This window comes from Pelodiscus sinensis, chromosome 4 (genome assembly GCF_052426305.1).
Source record: "Pelodiscus sinensis isolate ZL-2025 chromosome 4, ASM5242630v1, whole genome shotgun sequence".
Lineage (NCBI taxonomy): Eukaryota > Metazoa > Chordata > Testudines > Trionychidae > Pelodiscus > Pelodiscus sinensis.
The window spans coordinates 136,427,438-136,449,025 of record NC_143055.1 but is presented as its reverse complement, the minus strand read 5'-3'; the positions used below and the strand labels follow the sequence as shown (position 1 = coordinate 136,449,025).

The window sequence follows — 21,588 nt, the reverse complement described above, 5'->3', positions numbered from 1 at the left end:
CCTGTTGGTGGTTTCATATTGCATGAGCTGACTTTAATCACCAGCTTAAATATACAGCAAACTTCCCTTCTCACTCTGTAGAAGAACAACTCATAAGAGCTTATGTTCGTGTCAATACCCTTCAGAAAAGCAGTTAACTTTTTTGGCAGTGCTTTCATTACAACTAAATTTTGTTCTGCAAGTTAATGTGAGAAAGTTACAGCAGCTTTCAAATAAACCCAACAGAATCTGTGGCCTTTACACTGACTCAGCCGTGCAATGGGTGTACATGTGAGTCAGGCCTAACCTCCTGAAAGACTGAGTCAAGTGAGGGTTTTTAGTGTCAACCTCCTTGTGTTGCCTTTCATTTCACTGAAACTTAAGACTTCTCAATATTGGGATCAGTTGTGTATTTATACTGTAAATCCAGGAAAACTGACTGAAATGAGAGCAAATAACTTCCCCTGACTTACTTAGTACCTCCTCCCCAACTGGGAGACTCCAGAAGGATTAGCCAGCATTATCCTTAGATGTCCCCAACTCTGAAGTCATTACCCAGAGTTTGTTATCTGGCCTGGTGATTTTCCTTAACTCAGCAGTGATGAAGGTTAAAATTCAAGTCACATCCACAGAGGGAATAATTCAGATAGCCAGCATTCACACTTCTGAATCTTACTTCCACATCTTAGGAACCAAGGAGTCCTCATTAAGACTCAGGAGAGGACACCATGAAGATATTTGAAGTGCTGGGGGAAAAAAAAAAAAAAATCAGAAAAGCTTAACACTAAGAAGAAACTTATCCACTACCTACTTTAATGCCCAGTAATTTCCAGTTTAAGCAGGGAAAAGAGAAGTTAATGGTATGTGTGGGACTGCAGCTAAACATTACAACTCATGACAGCTTGAAGTTTGCATGTTCAATTGAATTGCAAAATAATAAGTCAAACAGTAATTAACTGCCATTTATTGGATACAATTATAAATTCAGTGCTCTAAATGCAGTTTTCTTCATAGACTGAGCCACAATGAGAAGTACTATAGTGTCCAAAAGTCTTAGTTTACCTGGTAGAAAGTTAGAGAGAAGAATAATCAATCCTTTATTGTTCCTGAATGCCAAATACCTCCTAATACCACCTAATGTTTCTAGTGCACTTGACATTTTATACAACTAGAAGAGAAGACAGACAGTCCTCACAGTCAACGGCTCCACTTGAAAAAAAGTTCTTGAAGTAATATTTCTGAAATCCAAGTAGTGACAGAAAAAAGACTGAATGAAAAAGCAATTCCTTCCAAAGGTAAGTAGTTAAATCAGATGATTTATTTTGCCCTCACCCTTTAAAGGTGCTTGTCTGATTTACAAGTGTTCCCATCCTCACACCCCCAGTTTGGACAAAACGCTGTCTCCTGCCAACACCACAAAGATAACAACCAGGCACTTTGTTCTACTTTTATTTTCACTTTCAGATAAAAACAAACCATCCTTCCTTTAAAAGAAAATAATTCATTAATTCGTGATTATAAAGTGCATTTTTCACCTTGAACTTTGTGTACAAAAACATTTTTAAAAAAGACAATCATGCAAACACAGCTTGACAAGGCACTTTCAGACATAAAAAAGACAGCAATGCCTCAGTTCCACATTCACAATGGCAAAAAGAAGAGTTTGAAAAGGAAAGCCCCAAGAAGTTACTTTAAAAAAAACAGATTCATCATTGATCAAAGAGTCAATTCCCAACACAATGTTTACACGTCAATGTGTAGGTTACAACTTTCACAGCTTTTTCCAATGCACTGCAGTTTGCACTGCTTCTATTGCCTGGTATGCTTGGGCCCCTTTGCTGTGTCGCCAGAAGAGGGAATCAAAGCACGCTCCCATCAGTAGCACTAGAGACTCACATCATTGTTGTGTTTTAAGGGGTTATGATTAGGACCTGAAAGTGTTAGAACATGCTGCCTGAAGATCAGCTTGCATCACCTACATGAGATTTTTTTAGACCATGTTAGAGTATTTTAGTGACACCATATCTTTACGTCTTTATCAAATTAAACCCCTGACTCAGTCACTGCCCAGTTTTTTTACATCAAGATAACTATTTTAGGCCAAACCTGGATAAGTCTTTCCAAAAGAACTATATGGAGGCCATTACTCAACTTGTCAAACCAAAATTCAGGAAAGAGACTTTTCAAATTAGTGAATAAAGCCTGTGTAATCCATGTTTACATATACATAGTGTCTATGTCGTGACTGAATACAATAATGCTTTCCACAGCCCAATACATTGATGCAAGGTTCAAAGAGCTATGCCTTCTTCCAGTAAGTCATTGTTCTCACTTAAATGTCTAACAGAAGGTTGGGTACATCATCTCCTAAAATCATAGGACAGCGGAGAAGTATTTTGTACTGTAGCCTCCAGAATTACAGTGATTTTTTACAAGAAGTTTTAATTTTGGTTCTCCCCATGCCCTTTGCTTCTCCCCATGCCCTCCCACTACAAATACTGAGTATGTGTCAAAAATATATGAAATTTATGTTGTAGAAAAATAGACGCTCTTGAAATACTGAAACCCATTTGAATTGCTCCATTTAAGTATATGGAATAGATTATTATTCTGCTCCAATAGCAAGACATTAGACTAATGACTTCAGTGATTAATTTAGCTACATTCTCTGTGGCAAGACCTCCCATGATTGTCCTTTGTAATTCACCTCACCTCCAACACAAGCCATGGCACTCTTCCTCTACAGCAACAGAACTCCCTTAAAATAATGATGACATCCGATGGCCTTGAGAGATCCATTCTACACTTTGGGAATAAATCAATGGTTTCTTGGGCATACCTACAGTTTGTATAGAAATAGCATTGGCCGCCAATGCATGCACTTACAAGGTTAAAATTGTGATAGTAGCTAGAATGTCAATGCAAGATACAGATGTGACAGCTCAGTATGTAATTATAGTGCAACTCTGGTGTTCTACCAATCTAAGTGAACCCTTTCTAGCAGGAAAACAGTGAACAAAAAGCTACACATCCAATCTTGTGAGAGAAGCTATAGAAAAGACAAAGCATACTTGGATTAATACAAACTTTCAGAACTTTTTAAAAAGCTAGTGATAACGTTTTAGAACCTTTTGTAATTCAAGTCATTACTGTGATGTGATATACACACAAAAAACGTTCAGCCAAGGCACTCACACCCCGCTAAAAAGTTAGCCTCCCGAATAAACTGTTTCCTAGCAGCAGCAGCGAGGTCTGTTCATCAAATTTCAAACCCACTACACAAACAAAAGAATTCACAAACATGCAATGTACTTACTGTCCATGCAGAATCATGCATGAACCCTTTGGCACCAGGTTTCCTAACAGAATGAAAGCTCCTTTTACATTAGCACTAGTAGTAGGAGCTGCTGCACTACCAGGCACAGTAAGGCAGTTAACAGAGATATAGCTTGAGAGCAGAATGGTATTCTTTCAACATCTGCAAGATTATAAATTAAAAGAAAAAATTCCTCAGTGGTACTCCAAGTACTTCTAGGGCACTAGGATGGCTGGAAGACCTTCTGGGCATATTAATGGTACCAGACAAAGAGCTTTCCCTTCTATTAAAAATGGCATTTTAAAACATTTGATTAGTCAAAAGATTTAGCCCCAAATAAGGATACTACACTGTTTTAAAGGGGAAAAAATTATGCTCCTCAATATGGGCAATCCCTACGAATATATATTAAAAAAACCCCAAAACTTACAGATGAACTGGCTAAGTGACCAGTGACTAAGCATACCACAATCTTTCCATAAATACCGATGTCTCCGACTCTGGCATGAAGCAACGCTTCTAGTCACGGTTACTCTGTCACTTCTAGAAATCTCTTCATCTCTAACAGAAAGAATCCAGCACAATTATGAGGTCAGAGAGAAAAGGCCATTCACGTCCCCTCTTGCCATAAGTGGGCTAGTTTAGCTTTGATATCTCCTGCCAAGTAGGAAATTATCTGTCATATAGCCTTGCAGCAAAGCCAACTTGCATAGCACCACAGAAATAGGAGAGCGTAGTTTAAAAAGCCTCCCTCTAAAATACTGACTCCCCTAACAGTAATGTGCAACACAGGAACAAGACAGTACTACATACCTAAGTGAACAATGCAAGCACTGAAGTAGTTAAGTGTTTAACTGGAGGAGATTAGCAGCATTACACAGAAGAGGACTAGCAGCACTGGACAGACACTCTAGTGAGGTCTCCCATTCTGTCCAACTGTCTCCAATCTTGGGGGTCATTATCATGATGCAAAAGACACTTGTTTAGCTACTATTAAAACCACTTGTGGTCACTGAACATTACAGTCATTTTGCTCTACCCTCGTGGGTCTTTTGCAAAGCCACAAAGTTTTATTTATCCAGCCCTTTGACAAACTTCCCATTCAGGCCAGTTCCCACACTTGCAGCAGGCACAGCAACAGATAGTGAATGAAGACTCAGTTCCTCCATTAGTAGTAAGGCCCTAGCTTCTCATACCCTGAATAGCTAGGCCACTCAGGAAACAAGCCATAGGAACACCTCGGACTTCCAAACTGGTCAAAAGCAATGCCACTGTCTGATCCAACCTGAGGCTGCGATACTTCCCGAGCTGATTTCAGTTCAGACTGTATGATCCTGTAATTTAGACCTCTGTTGTTGTCCCAAAAACCTTTCCCTTCACACTCATAATAGACTGCAAACTCAATTCTTTCATGGGATTGGATTCTCTCTGGCAAGCAGATGTCAAAGGAAAACGTGTCCTTGTCTGATCCTGCGTAAGTGTCCTTGACATACTGGCATGGATAATCTGTGAAGCTTTTCCAAGTGTCAAATGTCATCCTTATTCTCACAATCTTCTCAAAAGCAAGATTCTTAACCTTCACTGTGCCCACAATAGCTTTATCCTTCAGCATGCAGTTTTCCAGGCAGACAAAATCCGTCTGAAGGCGATTTCTTAAGTCCAAGTAGTCTGCAGAAGGCTGTACGAAATCCAAGACAAAAGTGTCCCTCTCTACCGTTGTCAGACCCACAATATTGTCTATTAATTCTGTGATGTTGAATGGAATATCTAATGGGTCATCAAACTCTGAGAACACTTTAACCATTGTCAGAGCCAAGCCTCTGCTGTCGGCAAAGGAAACCCTTTTTTTCACCCGATTTCCCCGGAGAGATGTAGCTGCCTCTCCAGGGTCACTCATCTCAGCCTTGTTCTGAATGCAGGGGCGCAGTGGTTGGTTTGGCTTTGGAGCTATTTTACAAGTAAATCTCTCTCTTCTCAAGGGTGGAGAACACAGATACAGCTGCATGGCTATGTCCACGGCCATTGCTGGTTTAGGAAGAAAGTAGTCCAGTATTCTGAAAGAAGGAGCGGGAAAAAGATCAGTTTTCCTTGCATAATTGTATGACCTGAAATGTAGCATAAGCAAGCAATAAAAAACTTAATATGCTGTGACATTCTCTCCTTACTGGAATGTTTGCTACATACAGCCAGCAGCTGAATAGTTTTATTCTAGAGCATTCCTTTCCCTTCTCCCCCCCTTCTCCTCCACAATAATGGGTTATCACCAATGACAAAGGTTAAAAGTAAAGCATACAGAGAAAGAAGAGTAAGCTGGGTTTTTATATTGCAGTTGACAGGTGGCAAAATACTAAACCTAAGTTTAGTGCTTTACTCCAACCCACCCCTTTAATGGCTTTGCTATATTACTGTTAAATGAACATTGGACATTAGTGTCAAATGTCAGCAATTTCACCAACTTAAATACAATTAAATGTATTTCGGCTGTCAGTTTGCTCCCCCAGCAAAGTCTACTTCATTGGGTAAATGTAGCTTCCTCTAAAAGTAGAAACAGGAACTGCATATGTCATCAGCAACAGGAACGGACATGACCTTGGGGCAGGGGAAAGAACCACAGCAGAACCGCAGACACTACATTTTATGATAATTTGAGGAGTTGTCATAAGAAATGACAAACACTGGTGTCATCCCGCAAACTTCATACTTCCCTCCTCAGCCTCTTCTGGCCTGGTTTGGAGCAGCCAATGTTCTGATGAACACTGGGGTTTGAGATGAATGCCTTACACGACATGATACTCAATTAGAGCTAGATCTACTGTTCTTGTGGCACTGGCCAAATGAGAAGATGAATGTGATACTAAGGTCTGATACACTCTCTCATGAGCTCCCGACAGTAAATCAGATGTTACTCAAGCATTCCTGTCCCACCCAATGTTACTTTATACACATTCATTTATCCATCATCACCCTGGCTATAAATACTCATTTTAAATGGGACGAGCCGTGACACTTTGGCAAGGGACTAACCAAGCAGCATAGCAGGGGAGTATTCTAGCCCAGTCCACAAGAAAGGCTAGCAGACCCAGCAGGATACATGCAGCTCCATAGTATAGACTTAACAGGCAATCAGGTTCAATTAAAACCACAGGGACCTTTGGCAAGCTAAACATGATATTTAAAAAACCAAACACTGCTCCCCAGAACCTCCTCTACTCAAGCCACTCCCCACTTGTGCAGTCTCCTGCTTGTTGGTTTTGTGCTTGCCAGTGCCCAGGGCCAGGGGCCCTGGTGAATGAACATTAAACCCCAAATTAATGCCACCTCCCTCAATCCAGGAGCTGGGTCACCTCAGCCCCCATGCTTGGTAGCACCCTGCTCATGAAGGCTGGCCCCACATAGTCTTCTGCATGGAAGCAAGTACACTACAGACTTCTTCCTTCTAGAACAGACCCCTGGCCTAGTCCAGAACAGGTCCTGGGGAATGCAAGGAAGTCCCAACCAGCCTGAAAACCAGTGACTACAAGCCCCTTATCCACCATTCAAAAACGAGGACTTGTTGACACCACCCCACTAAGCAAAAAGCATCTGGGGAGTGAGGGGGTCTTCTGCCAGGCATCCAGAGCGCATCCCTCCCACCTGGGTAGGGCCTCCTACAATTACAGCAGGAATTTCTGCTCAGCCCCCTCCTGCCAACATCCATTAGAGCCCTTCCCCTCCCATGATCTTCTGCCTGTGCAGCAAAACCCCCCTGCATAGGTAGCAACATCAGTAGTGGGGGGAGGCAACATTTAGGCACACATACAGAATACTCTACCAGGAGGCTGGTGATCTTTAATGGCCCCCTCTCCCAGACAGTGGCACGCATGTGACAGGACATTTGGGAAGGTAACCCCCACATACTATAAACAGTAGCAACCACCATCCTTCTGCTCCTCCCCCTCAATAGCACAAAGATCTCAGTACTGCAGCTGTATCTGCATCATTACACAGGGCACACTCAGAGGCTCTTCCCTGTAAACATCAGAACTGGGAACAATTGTGCACTAACAGCCTATTGCCTAGAGCTGAATGGTATACACAGGGCCAGAGTCCAACTTGCCAGAGAAAGTGATTGTTCTCCAATGCCTGAAAAAAGCACAACCACCCACTGATTTTATTTAACATGTAATTTAAAACTAAAAACTTTTCCTTTAAAAATAAAAATATTTTATTGTCATCTCTCGTCTCTCCCAATCAAAAGCTATGGGCCACCCTCTAAATGAGACTGCAGCATTAGGGATGTTAAAATTAGATTAATCAACTAATTGAATAGTAAATGAAATTTCCATCGGCTATTCGATAAAGGCACCTCTGCTTTGAAATGTAACAAGAGCCCTCCAGGATGTTCCTACATTTCAAAGGTGGAACAGCTGCACCTAAATGTACAAAAGCCCCAGCAGGGGCTCTTGTACATTTCAAAGATTGAAACCACTCTGAGTCCCCCACTAACCTGAGGCTCCATGGGGCACTTCCACTTTGAAATGTACAAGGATCCCATGGACCTGGAGCTGGTAGAAATTGGCTTTTAAGCCGGCTCTCCCAGCACCCCTCCTCTTCTCCCCCCCCAGCCTCTTTCTGATGGTTACCTTAGTAACTGACAATGACAATACCCAGGCCAAGAGCTATGCTCCAAGTCCTTACAGAAAGAGGGTGAGGGGGCCTCTTGATAAGCATCCAGAGGGCATAGAAGTGTCCCAAGTATCACAAAACAGCATTAAACCATCTGTGTGTTCTCTCCTCTGCCTAGCTGTACATGGTCTTGCCAAGCCTCTACTCATACAAAGCTGCTATTTGTAGGTTATTTTATCCTGCAAAACGATACAGCCTAAAATTTTCACAACTGCCTGTCACCTGAACCAGTCTCAGACACATCACAGGGTCATGCTTATTATATTAACACTGCTCAAATATTTGAACTAATAATTGTGGCCTCAATGTCCCTGGCATAGCTGGAAAATGGAGGCTAGAATCTCTTTTTACTAAATAAAACAGCATCAAAAAGCTGTTTTGGGACATTCAGTGTAAGGGCATTTAGAAGTCAAACCTTGATGTACCCTATTTAGGCCATTTAAAGTCACAAGGCCATATCTATAGAACCAACTCCAATTTTCAATTATAACTTTATAACTCAGATGTGAATTTTTGCTCTGGCTTGACCTTCAGCACCAAGAATCCTGGGTGGAACTCTGCTGAACAACCTAAAAGGAATGTGGAAGGTTTTCATATAAGTCAGAGACTTTCAGAAAAGGTTAATGAACTGCCTCCAGTTTTAAAACAGCTGGATCTCTAAAAGCAATTTAGTGAATAGCTGTCATTGGAAAGATGTCCACAAACGCAGCTCTGGAACATGTAGGAAGTGTTCAGCTACAAGAAAGCAGAAAAAGTGTGTTTAAAGGGAAACTGGAAACTTCATGCCTCCTTTTTTAAAAAGACAAGTTTGAAGCTCTTTTATCCACTTTTCAACACCATCCCAACAGTTTCAAAACTAAATTGTCCTTCTAGTTTCATCCTTTCCTCAGCAAATACAGATTCCCTTTTCCCACTCCATCTTTTATGGAGCATAAGCAAACATGAGAACAAAATTGTTGATATCTATGTTTGTCAACAGCTTCTGATTATATTGGTACAGATCCAAAAATATGGTTTGTTCACCAGTGGGTTCTTCTGCTAGCTGTCTGCACAGACTAATTCAACATCAAACATTAGTACACCTCTTGAAAGCAATAATCAACCTGAAGACAATTTAACTGGTATATTATATGCAGTCTTTTAGGACTGGAAGAGGGGACAGCTTGTTCTGAGTGAGAAAGTGTTATGCTAGTGCCACTTGTTAATTAGCTATCTTCTTTTGGATCAGGTATATACAAACAAGTTTTGATTGCATACCTATGCTGGCGAGGAATATGGAGAAAAAAAGCCAAAACCAAGCAAAATCACACACCCAGCCAAAGCTCTTGGGTAGACACAGCTACAAGGTGGCCTGATTTAAATCAAGTTTCCTACTAATACTTAACATATTTCTACAAACAAGAGGGCAAATCTGATCACTAAAACATGTTAATTTATAGCTTAGTACAGTATTTTGCAGAGGGTACACTTTGTGTAAACTTAATTTTTATCTAAAAGCTATTAATTTAGGAAATTGTTTCACACTTGCAATTGCAGCTGTCTCCTGAGTTACTGGCTGATGGCTGTCCTAAAACTTTTTTTATTTTTCAAATTTTATTACCTCTAATAGACCAATCTTAAGAACATTGAATGTCTTGTGTCCTCAACACTTCTACAACTAGCTCTCATCTTCTCCACTTCCACTGCCCTTTTGATGTAGATTTGATTCCAAGTTACCAAAAGAGCTAAGACTGCCCGTGCTTAGAGTGCACTTAATTTCAGAGTATGTCCCACTGAAAACAATTATAGAATGGGGTTCTTTTGGGAAAGGTGAGTTATGCTGAAATAAAATAGCATATAGACTTATGGCGTGACCATTATATTCTAAAATAAGAGGCATGTGTTATGTAATATAAAATAAGAAAGTGACACTCAGTGGCAACTCTAGATTTCTTTTACTGCAGCTTTCAATATAGTATACTTGGGTGATAGATTCTAAACCTAATTAGCCTATCCTTATGGCTTGTTTAATTAAACTTTTTTTTTCCCCCTAGCAAAACTCAGCATAAACTGCTTGGGAATTTACTTGTTAAATCACACTTATACTAAAAGGCATAGAGGCAGCATGTCTTGTATTGCAAAGTTGAACCACATTATTCTTCAGACATATCCATGTCATTTTCACCCAATAAGCAGTTTTCCTTATGATGTTTCATTCTTACGGCTAAGCCCTGTGTCGTCATCTTCTATGGCTTACTCTTGACAGTTTCCTTTTTTACCCAGGGAACAAGTTTCTTCAAAAATATTCCCAGAGAGGGTCTTTCTTACGCCTAGAAGCCATGATGGTTTTTCTGTAGCAAAAGTGTGGGGGGAAGGGGGTACAGGAAGCTGTGTGTGCTGAATAGTGTCTTCCCTTTTCCTTTCTAGTCCACTCCAATGTTCCTTTCTATGTTGCCTCTGGCCTTTCCTATATATTGTTTCACTGTCTTTCGTTAGACAATGTCTTAACTAACTCTGCTGAGCTTAGGCCAGGTTCACCACTATGTAAGCACAGAACAAAAACAATCCTATCCAGCCTATGTTTGTCTTTGCACATGTTTCTCAGCAGACTAAAGAACTATTTTTATGAGATTGTAAGTATAGGTATAGAATGTTTGTGATAAGATTTAACTGCAACTTGTTTTTAAATGAAAAAAATAATGTTTTGATTATGTAAAAAATTTAAAAATCCATTTAAATTTGTAGCCATTATGTGTAGCTATGTTGACAACAGCCCTTGTGTAGATGCAACTATGCTGACAAAAGACTGCTTGTGTCAGCTTCACTAATGTCCTTCAGGGAGGTACTCCTAGAGCAGCAGTGCACAACCCAGGGGATCAGGGGGTCGTGGCTGTCTTCCTGGGGGTTGCAGCGCTTGGATCCAGCCAGCCGCTTTTCCTGGCTTCCTGGTTCAGCGCCCGACATACACGGGCGGGGGGGAGGGGGAAGGGGAGTTGGCGGCAGAGTGGGCAGGAGAGTGGCCTGACAATTAAAGGGGTCGCTTCCTTCCCCCCCCCCTCAACCAAATTCAGTGGCCCCCGTGGCTGCGCCTCACTGACCTAGAGTAAGAGGCTCTGCCAGTACTATTATGCCAGCAAAACATCAAGAGCATCAACAAGGCCTTGAAGTCCAGTGGATGTATACTCAAGGTCTCTTGAGAAATCCCAATACTTTTTCTTCTCACACTCTTAGGAAAGGGGAAGACTCCCTAGGACTCTCTTGGGCAGCTGGAACTACCACACAGCCTGGAACAAGAGGAGAACAGACGTTCTCAAATCCTGTCTCAAGAGCTTGGGTCCTATCACACCTCTCTCATGGATGTAGCTAGTATATAGAGTTAGCCACAAATCCTTCACTGGCTTTAAGATCTCTTCATATATTGGAAGGGACTATTTAGCAAAGAATGGGGTCCTGATCTCAGGAACTCCAGGCATTACAGCAACACAAATAAATAAATAAAGCTCATCTGAGAGTCTGGCCCTACCATGTTGTTAGTCAATAGCCTGTAGGCGAGCAGTGGTGCAATGCATGCCACCCTTTTCAAAGGAAATTGGCAAAAACCATTCTAGGAACAGCGTAACATGACACCAGCAAAATGAGGCTCATAATGGAATGTGATGCACTCCGAGCACATCATGACAGAGACTAAATGTCCAATAAAGCTAAAAACCCTACCATTATCAATGAACAACTGATGCACAGGAAAACAATCCTAAACTCTCAGAAGAGGGAACAAAGTAATATGAAGCAATAAATAAGCCATTTATTGATATTTGTGTACTGTAGTTGTAGTAGAGCCTAGAGATCCTGAGATCAAGACCCCATTATGTACAGTGGCCAGCATGGACACAGCAAGACCCCGTTCCTGCCCTGAAGAGTTTACAATCTAAATGGGTCCTTTCAATGAATGAATGAAGAGATGAAGCTATTAAGCCTACACCCCCTTACAGTGCTTCCTTTCTTGAAGAAATGTAAGAAGGGTATAAGGCAGGGTATGTCCACAATATCAACACTGCTGCCAGGATATGTCAACCTTGAACTGCTGCTGTGGAGGGGACCATACTGAAAATGCAGGAAGTACTTTTTACTCCCAGGCACCAAAGAACCTACACACTGCTTGCTGCCACCACTTTGGCTTTGCTGCCAAGAAGCCCTGGCGCACTTTTTTTGAAACTTTCTCTGAGCTGTCTAAGAGAAACCATTTTAAAAAATAGAAGCAACATGCAGGTTAGTCTCTCCAAGTGAGAAGAATATCTATGGAGATATAACTTCTGTGAAAAAGAGAATTTACTACTTTAGGCTTTGTCTACACTACAACCCTTTTTAAGTGTTTATTTTTAAGAACATGGCTGCATCTGTGTCATTGAGGCTGTGTCTACACTACCAAGTTTTGTCAACAAAACTTATGCTGACACCCAAAAGTCAACAAAACAAAACTCACCAGAGGGTGTTCACACTTGCTCCCTCTGTCGACAGATCATGGCCACACTGGGGGCATCATCATTGACAGTGTGAACTGTTGGTACGTATTCCACACTGACATGTTGTGGGAAGGCAGAGCTGATCCCTGTGCATCTTGAGATTCCCCCTCAGTTCTCTGACAGCCTCATCAGCTGCCGGGAAAGGCATCATAAGTAGCTTTGTGAACTCTCCATGATGAGGAATGTCAGAGCAGCACAGCAGCCTGTACTTCTTCCCCAGCAGCAGCAGCATGCTTGCTGCTGTGTTCCTAGTGCAGGGCAGAACAGGAGCAGTAAATGATTTGCTTGCTCTTTGTTAGTTCACCAAAGGGAGCAGCTCACTCAAACTGTCAGACACTTCCCAGAGCTTTGAAAGAGCAGCAGAGATCAAAGCTTAGCACAGCCATCAGGGCAGGCATTGGGGGATACTGACAGAAGCCAGTTCAGTTGACAAAACAAATAGCAGAGTTTACATTGGCTCTGAAAAAAAAATAAGAGGATTTTTTTGGCCCCTGAATCACAAAAATCCTAGTGTGCTCTAGCAATGTTAAATTTAGTTTAATCAACTGTCTAGTCGATGGATTTTCCATCGAATAGTTGATTAGTCAATAAGCAGGGGAGCCACAGAGGGGTTAGCTCACAGCCCGGGACTGGCTCTTAATCCATTTAAAAGGCTAAATCACAGTGGGGGAGACCCAACACGAACCAGGAATCAGCTGTCTAAGCTTGTGCTGGGTCCCCCCTGCTGTGCTTCTGATTTTTAAATGGATTAAGAGTCGGTAGGCTATGGGACTGGGCACACTGGTCCCCACTAGCCTACTATCTCCCCTGCTCACCATGGGTGCTGGAGGGAACTGGCTTTTACGCCAGCAAGGAGAGTAAGGGACTCGCTGAGGGCTTTTGCTATTGGCTTGCTGACGAGCCGTTGCCGCCCCAGTGCCTGTTGCCAATGGCAGGTTTGCGAGACTTGGACAACGTAGCTGCGGTTTGTGGCTCTCTGCAGACGGACTAGTTCAGCCTCCAGCGAGCAGCACTTGCGCCAACGCTGTTCCCAAGGGCAGCCTGCAGCGCTTCTTCCTGCCCGCTCTGAAGAGCGACTGCGGACACTGCTGAGGCGAGGCGAGGCGAGCCCCGCGGCACAGGCAGGAGGAAACGCCCGCCCGCCCGCCCGCCCGCCGCAGCGCCTCGCGACACGCTCCCCGCCGATAGGCTGGGTCCCCCCTTCCCCAAGGGCCCAGCCCGGCTCGCTGCGCGCCTCGGGCTCGGCCAACGCCAACGCGCTGGGCCAGGAGCGGGCGCTGCCGCGCGCTCCGGCCGTTAACGGCCGCCGGCCGCGCGCCCGGCCCCTCACGCCGAGCCGGCAGCCGCTGGGGGGCTGGGACGGACCCCGCCCGCTCCCTACCTGGCCCGCGGCGCGCTCAGCCCGACTCCCGGGGCAGCTCCTGGCGGCCACCGGCCGCGGCTGCCGAACGAGGCTGGCTGGGGGGGCGGAGCCGGGCCACTGAGGGGGAGGGGCAAGACCGCGGCGACTGGCCCGCATGCGAGCGCCGGGCACGAAATCTAGCCAATGGGAGCGCGCCGAGTCCGGCCCGTCAGTCAATGGGCGCGAGCTGACCCAGGCCCCTCAGCCAATGGGAGGGGTTCTTGCGTGAGCTGCAGCAGCTCGCCACGTGAGCACAGACCTGCGGGAGCGCAGCCCCAGTCTGAGCTGCGGGGAGTGGGGCAGCCCCCCCGCCAGGCCTCGCAATAGCCCCCCCGCACCCCCACCCCGCCAGGCCTCGCAATAGCCCCCCCCGCACCCCCACCCCGCCAGGCCTCGGGGGGAATAGCCCCCCCGCACCCCCACCCCCCATGCCTCGGGGGGAATAGCCCCCCCGCACCCCCACCCCGCCAGGCCTCGGGGGGAATAGCCCCCTGCACCCCCCCCCCGCACCCCCACCCCGCCAGGCCTCGCAATAGCCCCCCGCACCCCCACCCCACCAGGCCTCGGGGGGAATAGCCCCCCTGCACCCCCCCCCCCGCACCCCCACCCCGCCAGGCCTCGCAATAGCCCCCCCGCACCCCCACCCCGCCAGGCCTCGCAATAGCCCCCCCGCACCCCCACCCCGCCAGGCCTCGCAATCGCCCCCCCGCACCCCCACCCCGCCAGGCCTCGAGGGGGATAGCCCCCCCGCACCCCACCCCCCAGGCCTCGGGGGGAATAACCCCCCCCCGCACCCCCACCCCGCCAGGCCTCGCAATAGCCCCCCCGCACCCCCACCCCGCCAGGCCTCGGGGGGAATAGCCCCCCAGCACCCCCACCCCCCATGCCTCGGGGGGAATAGCCCCCCCGCACCCCTACCCCGCCAGGCCTCGAGGGGGATAGCCCCCCCCGCACCCCCACCCCGCCAGGCCTCAGGGGGGAATAGCCCCCCCGCACCCCCACCCCGCCAGGCCTCAGGGGGGAATAGCCCCCCAGCACCCCCACCCCCCATGCCTCGGGGGGAATAGCCCACCCGCACCCCTACCCCGCCAGGCCTCGAGGGGGATAGCCCCCCCGCACCCCCACCCCGCCAGGCCTCAGGGGGGAATAGCCCCCCCGCACCCCCACCCCGCCATGCCTCGGGGGGAATAGCCCCCCTGCACCCCCACCCCCCCGCACCCCCACCCCGCCAGGCCTTGGGGGGAATAGCCCCCCTGCACCCCCATCCCGCCAGGCCTCGAGGGGGATAGCCCCCCCCGCACCCCCACCCCCCCCCGGACCCCCACCCCGCCAGGCCTCAGGGGGGAATAGCCCCCCCGCACTCCCACCCCGCCAGGCCTCAGGGGGAATAGCCCCCCCGCACCCCACCCCGCCAGGCCTCGGGGGGAATAGCCCCCCCCAGCACCCCCACCCCGCCAGGCCTCGGGGGGAATAGCCCCCCCAGCACCCCCACCCCGCCAGGCCTCAGGGGGGAATAGCCCCCCCAGCACCCCCACCCCGCCAGGCCTCAGGGGGGAATAGCCCCCCCAGCACCCCCACCCTGCCAGGCCTCAGAGGGGGATAGCCCCCCCAGCACACACACCCCTGGCCAGGCCTCAGAGGGGGATAGCCCCCCCCAGCACACACACCCCTGGCCAGGCCTCAGAGGGGGATAGCCCCCCCAGCACACACACCCCTGGCCAGGCCTCAGAGGGGATAGCCCCCCCCAGCACACACACCCCTGGCCAGGCCTCAGAGGGGGATAGCCCCCCCAGCACACACACCCCTGGCCAGGCCTCAGAGGGGGATAGCCCCCCCAGCACACACACCCCTGGCCAGGCCTCAGAGGGGGATAGCCCCCCAGCACACACACCCCGGCCAGGCCTCAGAGGGGGATAGCCCCCCCAGCACACACACCCCGGCCAGGCCTCAGAGGGGGATAGCCCCCCCAGCACACACACCCCTGGCCAGGCCTCAGAGGGGGATAGCCCCCCCCAGCACACACACCCCTGGCCAGGCCTCAGAGGGGGATAGCCCCCCCCAGCACACACACCCCTGGCCAGGCCTCAGAGGGGATAGCCCCCCCCAGCACACACACCCCGGCCAGGCCTCAGAGGGGGATAGCCCCCCCAGCACACACACCCCTGGCCAGGCCTCAGAGGGGGATAGCCCCCCCAGCACACACACCCTCGGCCAGGCCTCAGAGGGGGATAGCCCCCCCAGCACACACACCCCTGGCCAGGCCTCAGAGGGGGATAGCCCCCCCAGCACACACACCCCTGGCCAGGCCTCAGAGGGGGATAGCCCCCCCAGCACACACACCCTCGGCCAGGCCTCAGAGGGGGATAGCCCCCCCAGCACACACATCCCGGCCAGGCCTCAGAGGGGGATAGCCCCCCCAGCACACACACCCCGGCCAGGCCTCAGAGGGGGATAGCCCCCCCCAGCACACACACCCTCGGCCAGGCCTCAGAGGGGGATAGCCCCCCCAGCACACACACCCCTGGCCAGGCCTCAGAGGGGGATAGCCCCCCCAGCACACACACCCCTGGCCAGGCCTCAGAGGGGGATAGCCCCCCCAGCACACACACCCCTGGCCAGGCCTCAGAGGGGGATAGCCCCCCCAGCACACACACCCCTGGCCAGGCCTCAGAGGGGGATAGCCCCCCCCAGCACACACACCCCTGGCCAGGCCTCAGAGGGGGATAGCCCCCCCAGCACACACACCCCGGCCAGGCCTCAGAGGGGGATAGCCCCCCCAGCACACACACCCTCGGCCAGGCCTCAGAGGGGGATAGCCCCCCCAGCACACACACCCCTGGCCAGGCCTCAGAGGGGGATAGCCCCCCCAGCACACACACCCCTGGCCAGGCCTCAGAGGGGGATAGCCCCCCCAGCACACACACCCCTGGCCAGGCCTCAGAGCGGGATAGCCCCCCCAGCACACACACCCCTGGCCAGGCCTCAGAGGGGGATAGCCCCCCCAGCACACACACCCCTGGCCAGGCCTCAGAGGGGGATAGGCCCCCCAGCACACACACCCCTGGCCAGGCCTCAGAGGGGGATAGCCCCCCCAGCACACACACCCCTGGCCAGGCCTCAGAGGGGATAGCCCCCCCCAGCACACACACCCCGGCCAGGCCTCAGAGGGGGATAGCCCCCCCAGCACACACACCCCTGGCCAGGCCTCAGAGCGGGATAGCCCCCCCAGCACACACACCCCTGGCCAGGCCTCAGAGGGGGATAGCCCCCCCAGCACACACACCCCTGGCCAGGCCTCAGAGGGGGATAGCCCCCCCAGCACACACACCCCTGGCCAGGCCTCAGAGGGGGATAGCCCCCCCAGCACACACACCCTCGGCCAGGCCTCAGAGGGGGATAGCCCCCCCAGCACACACATCCCGGCCAGGCCTCAGAGGGGGATAGCCCCCCCAGCACACACACCCCGGCCAGGCCTCAGAGGGGGATAGCCCCCCCCAGCACACACACCCTCGGCCAGGCCTCAGAGGGGGATAGCCCCCCCAGCACACACACCCCTGGCCAGGCCTCAGAGGGGGATAGCCCCCCCAGCACACACACCCCTGGCCAGGCCTCAGAGGGGGATAGCCCCCCCAGCACACACACCCCTGGCCAGGCCTCAGAGGGGGATAGCCCCCCCAGCACACACACCCCTGGCCAGGCCTCAGAGGGGATAGCCCCCCCCAGCACACACACCCCTGGCCAGGCCTCAGAGGGGGATAGCCCCCCCAGCACACACACCCCGGCCAGGCCTCAGAGGGGGATAGCCCCCCCAGCACACACACCCTCGGCCAGGCCTCAGAGGGGGATAGCCCCCCCAGCACACACACCCCTGGCCAGGCCTCAGAGGGGGATAGCCCCCCCAGCACACACACCCCTGGCCAGGCCTCAGAGGGGGATAGCCCCCCCAGCACACACACCCCTGGCCAGGCCTCAGAGCGGGATAGCCCCCCCAGCACACACACCCCTGGCCAGGCCTCAGAGGGGGATAGCCCCCCCAGCACACACACCCCTGGCCAGGCCTCAGAGGGGGATAGCCCCCCCAGCACACACACCCCTGGCCAGGCCTCAGAGGGGGATAGCCCCCCCAGCACACACACCCCTGGCCAGGCCTCAGAGGGGGATAGCCCCCCCCAGCACACACACCCCGGCCAGGCCTCAGAGGGGGATAGCCCCCCCAGCACACACACCCCGGCCAGGCCTCAGAGGGGGATAGCCCCCCCCAGCACACACACCCCTGGCCAGGCCTCAGAGCGGGATAGCCCCCCCAGCACACACACCCCTGGCCAGGCCTCAGAGGGGGATAGCCCCCCCCAGCACACACACCCCTGGCCAGGCCTCAGAGCGGGATAGCCCCCCCAGCACACACACCCCTGGCCAGGCCTCAGAGGGGGATAGCCCCCCCAGCACACACACCGCTGGCCAGGCCTCAGAGCGGGATAGCCCCCCCAGCACACACACCCCTGGCCAGGCCTCAGAGGGGGATAGCCCCCCCAGCACACACACCCCTGGCCAGGCCTCAGAGGGGGATAGCCCCCCCCAGCACACACACCCCTGGCCAGGCCTCAGAGGGGGATAGCCCCCCCAGCACACACACCCCTGGCCAGGCCTCAGAGGGGATAGCCCCCCCCAGCACACACACCCCTGTCCAGGCCTCAGAGGGGGATAGCCCCCCCAGCACACACACCCCTGGCCAGGCCTCAGAGGGGGATAGCCCCCCCAGCACACACACCCCTGGCCAGGCCTCAGAGGGGGATAGCCCCCCCAGCACACACACCCCTGGCCAGGCCTCAGAGGGGGATAGCCCCCCCAGCACACACACCCCTGGCCAGGCCTCAGAGGGGGATAGCCCCCCCAGCACACACACCCTCGGCCAGGCCTCAGAGGGGGATAGCCCCCCCAGCACACACACCCCTGGCCAGGCCTCAGAGGGGGATAGCCCCCCCAGCACACACACCCCTGGCCAGGCCTCAGAGGGGGATAGCCCCCCCAGCACACACACCCCGGCCAGGCCTCAGAGGGGGATAGCCCCCCCAGCACACACACCCCTGGCCAGGCCTCAGAGGGGGATAGCCCCCCCAGCACACACACCCCTGGCCAGGCCTCAGAGGGGGATAGCCCCCCCCAGCACACACACCCCGGCCAGGCCTCAGAGGGGGATAGCCCCCCCAGCACACACACCCCGGCCAGGCCTCAGAGGGGGATAGCCCCCCCAGCACACACACCCCTGGCCAGGCCTCAGAGGGGGATAGCCCCCCCCCAGCACACACACCCCGGCCAGGCCTCAGAGGGGGATAGCCCCCCCAGCACACACACCCCGGCCAGGCCTCAGAGGGGGATAGCCCCCCCCAGCACACACACCCCTGGCCAGGCCTCAGAGGGGGATAGCCCCCCCAGCACACACACCCCTGGCCAGGCCTCAGAGGGGGATAGCCCTATAAGCACAGCCCTCCGCCACCTAGGGGCCAAAGCATCCCCGCTGCCCAGCAAACAGAGCAATCCCTTGGGCTTGTCCTTGCCTCCCGCAGCCCAGGGCTTGGAGAAGAATGAGCCCCTCCAGCCCAGGGCTTGGAGAAGAATGAGCCCCTCCAGCCCAGGGCTTGGAGAAGAATGAGCCCCTCCAGCCCAGGGCTTGGAGAAGAATGAGCTCGTCCAGCCCAGGGCTTGGAGAAGAATGAGCCCCTCCAGCCCAGGGCTTGGAGAAGAATGAGCCCCTCCAGCCCAGGGCTTGGCGACGTGGGTTAACAGGAGGGACGAGCCTTGCAGATCTGCAGGGAGTCCCTCCAGTGAGGAGCACCCAGGGGAAAGACACCCCCAAGAGCAGGCACTGGGACAGACCCACCCCCACTCGGGGTTATGGCTTGTAGTGCAGTCACCTGCCAGCCCTACCTTATCCCTGGGACGCTCATCTGGCTTCTCCCCGGCACTTCGCCTCTGGCCCTGCAGCTTCACCTTTGGCTCGGCTCGCTTCTCCGGCCCTTGCCCTTTGTTACCTGAGCCACCAAACACTGCCCCTGCACACTTCTCAAGAGCCGGAGCTAGCTTCCCAAGCCTGCTGTGGACACAGGAGAGCCTTTGTCTTAAACCATTTGCACTCAGTAAACAGACACTCTTAACTAAGTGATGGGATAGAAAGGAGCAATGAAGAGTAGCTGGTTACAAGGAGGAGAAGAGTCCAATGTGCTGTGACAGGCGGGTTGCCCTGGAGAGACAGCACAGTACCGGGGGAGTAGAAGCTAAATGTGCTTCTAGGCCAAGGGGATATCTTTTAGCCTTTGTTAATTGTTTAGTAATTATTTTAGGCAGTTACCACATGAGTAAACACTAGTTTGGGCACTCCAAATGTTTGTTCAGAGCTACACACATTTGCTTTACCCTAGGGATCAGCTTTAGCAATTAATTAACTTTGGGCATAAAAGCCAGCTTGGGAAAGCTCCATGCTGTGTTTTCACCAGTGTTGAAGATGGGAAGAGTGTCCCTACACCTAAGGCTGCGTCTAGACTGGCATGTTTTTGCGCAAATACTTTTAATGGAAAAGTTTTTCCGTTAAAAGTATTTGCACAAGAGAGCATCTATACTGGCATGTGCCTTTGCACAAAAGATTTCAGTGCCAGAGTAGACTCTCTTGCGCAGGAAAGCCCGGGGGCCATTTTAGCCATCGGGCTTTCTTGCGCAAGAAATTAGCTTGGCTGTCTACACTGGCCCTCTTGCGCAAGAATACTTGTGCAAGGGGGCTTATCCCTGAGTGGGAGTGGCGGAGTATTTGCGCAAGAACCACTGATTTTGTACAGTACAAAGTCAGCTTTCTTGTGCAAATACTCGCAGCCAGTGTAGACAGCATGGGGAGTGCGGACCCCAAATGGCTGCTTGCCGCCGCTTGCTCCCCCGCCGTGGCCCAGCTGAGTGGTGCTGGCGCTGCGCTGCTCAGCTGAGCCCCAGTGGGACAGGATGGGCAGCGGGGCGGTGACATATATGGCCAGGGGGCAGGGCCGTGTATGTCACCGCCCCCCCTTCCTCCTCCCGCCGTGGCGCTGAGTGGTGCGCCCCTGCCAGCTGGTCCCCCCCCGCTCAGCTGGGCCACTGCGGGAGAGGGGAGGGGGGGCGGTGACGTAGACAGCCCCGCCCCCGACCATGTACGTCACCGCCCCGCCTCTCCTCCCCCCGCGGCGGCCCAGCTGAGCGGGGGGGGACCAGCTGGCAGGGAGTGGGACTGGCCGGGGGGGGGGGGGGGAGCAGGAGGGTAGGGTACCGGCCAGCGGGGAGCAGGACTGGCCAGAGGGGAGAGCGGAAGGGGGGGAACCAGCCAGTGGGGAGCAGGACTGACGGGGGGGGGAGCAGGAGGGTGGGGAACCGGCCGGCAGGGAGCGGGGCTGGCCCAGGCTCACACAGATCCTGTGGTGCTGCCCGTCCCACACATGGTCCCGGCAGTGCGCATGGGTGAGTCTGGCCCCGGGGAGTCCATCCCGCCCCAGCCCCGGCCTCGCCCCCGCCCCACTCCTCTCTACTGCGTAGTTGCGTAATGCTTTGCTGGTACCAATGTTCACGCAGTGTGAGTGTGTCTACTAGCCAGGCAGTACACAAGTATGTACCGATACTCATGATAATAATAAAACTTAATTAGAAAATACCAGACATTTCTATGTCCGGTATTTTCTCCATTTGTTTCCCGGACAGAAAGCTCAAATATGGGA

General features: G+C 52.2%; 1 protein-coding gene across 7 annotated transcripts; it reads right to left on the bottom strand.

Annotated features, from left to right (window-relative positions):
• Positions 1-1,412: 1,412 nt before the first annotated feature.
• On the bottom strand, positions 1,413-20,087 carry PPP1R3B (protein phosphatase 1 regulatory subunit 3B). 7 transcript variants are annotated; one of them, XM_089778198.1, is made up of 3 exons: positions 19,787-19,804; positions 12,420-12,707; positions 1,413-5,349 (listed from the first exon to the last, which is right to left on the bottom strand). In XM_089778198.1, exon 3 carries the CDS (start codon positions 5,316-5,318, stop codon positions 4,464-4,466), a length of 855 nt encoding a protein of 284 aa, XP_089634324.1. In that variant the 5' UTR covers positions 5,319-5,349; positions 12,420-12,707; positions 19,787-19,804; the 3' UTR covers positions 1,413-4,463. The 7 variants fall into 7 exon arrangements, with proteins under 7 accessions (XP_089634324.1, XP_089634323.1, XP_089634322.1 ...); XM_089778197.1 differs by lacking the exon at positions 19,787-19,804 and adding an exon at positions 13,841-13,983; XM_089778196.1 differs by lacking the exon at positions 19,787-19,804 and adding an exon at positions 13,841-13,939 and having other exon boundaries at positions 12,420-12,918.
• Positions 20,088-21,588: the final 1,501 nt, after the last annotated feature.

What these genes read in the sequence shown, in the direction of transcription:
- PPP1R3B (XM_089778195.1), bottom strand. Translation starts at nt 19,806, where the DNA reads ATGAGCGTCCCAGGGATAAG. An exon ending in ATGAGCGTCCCAGGGATAAG is followed by an intron (nt 5,350 to 19,786) that starts GTAGGGCTGGCA and finishes TCCTTCTTTCAG; the next exon opens with AATACTGGACTACTTTCTTC.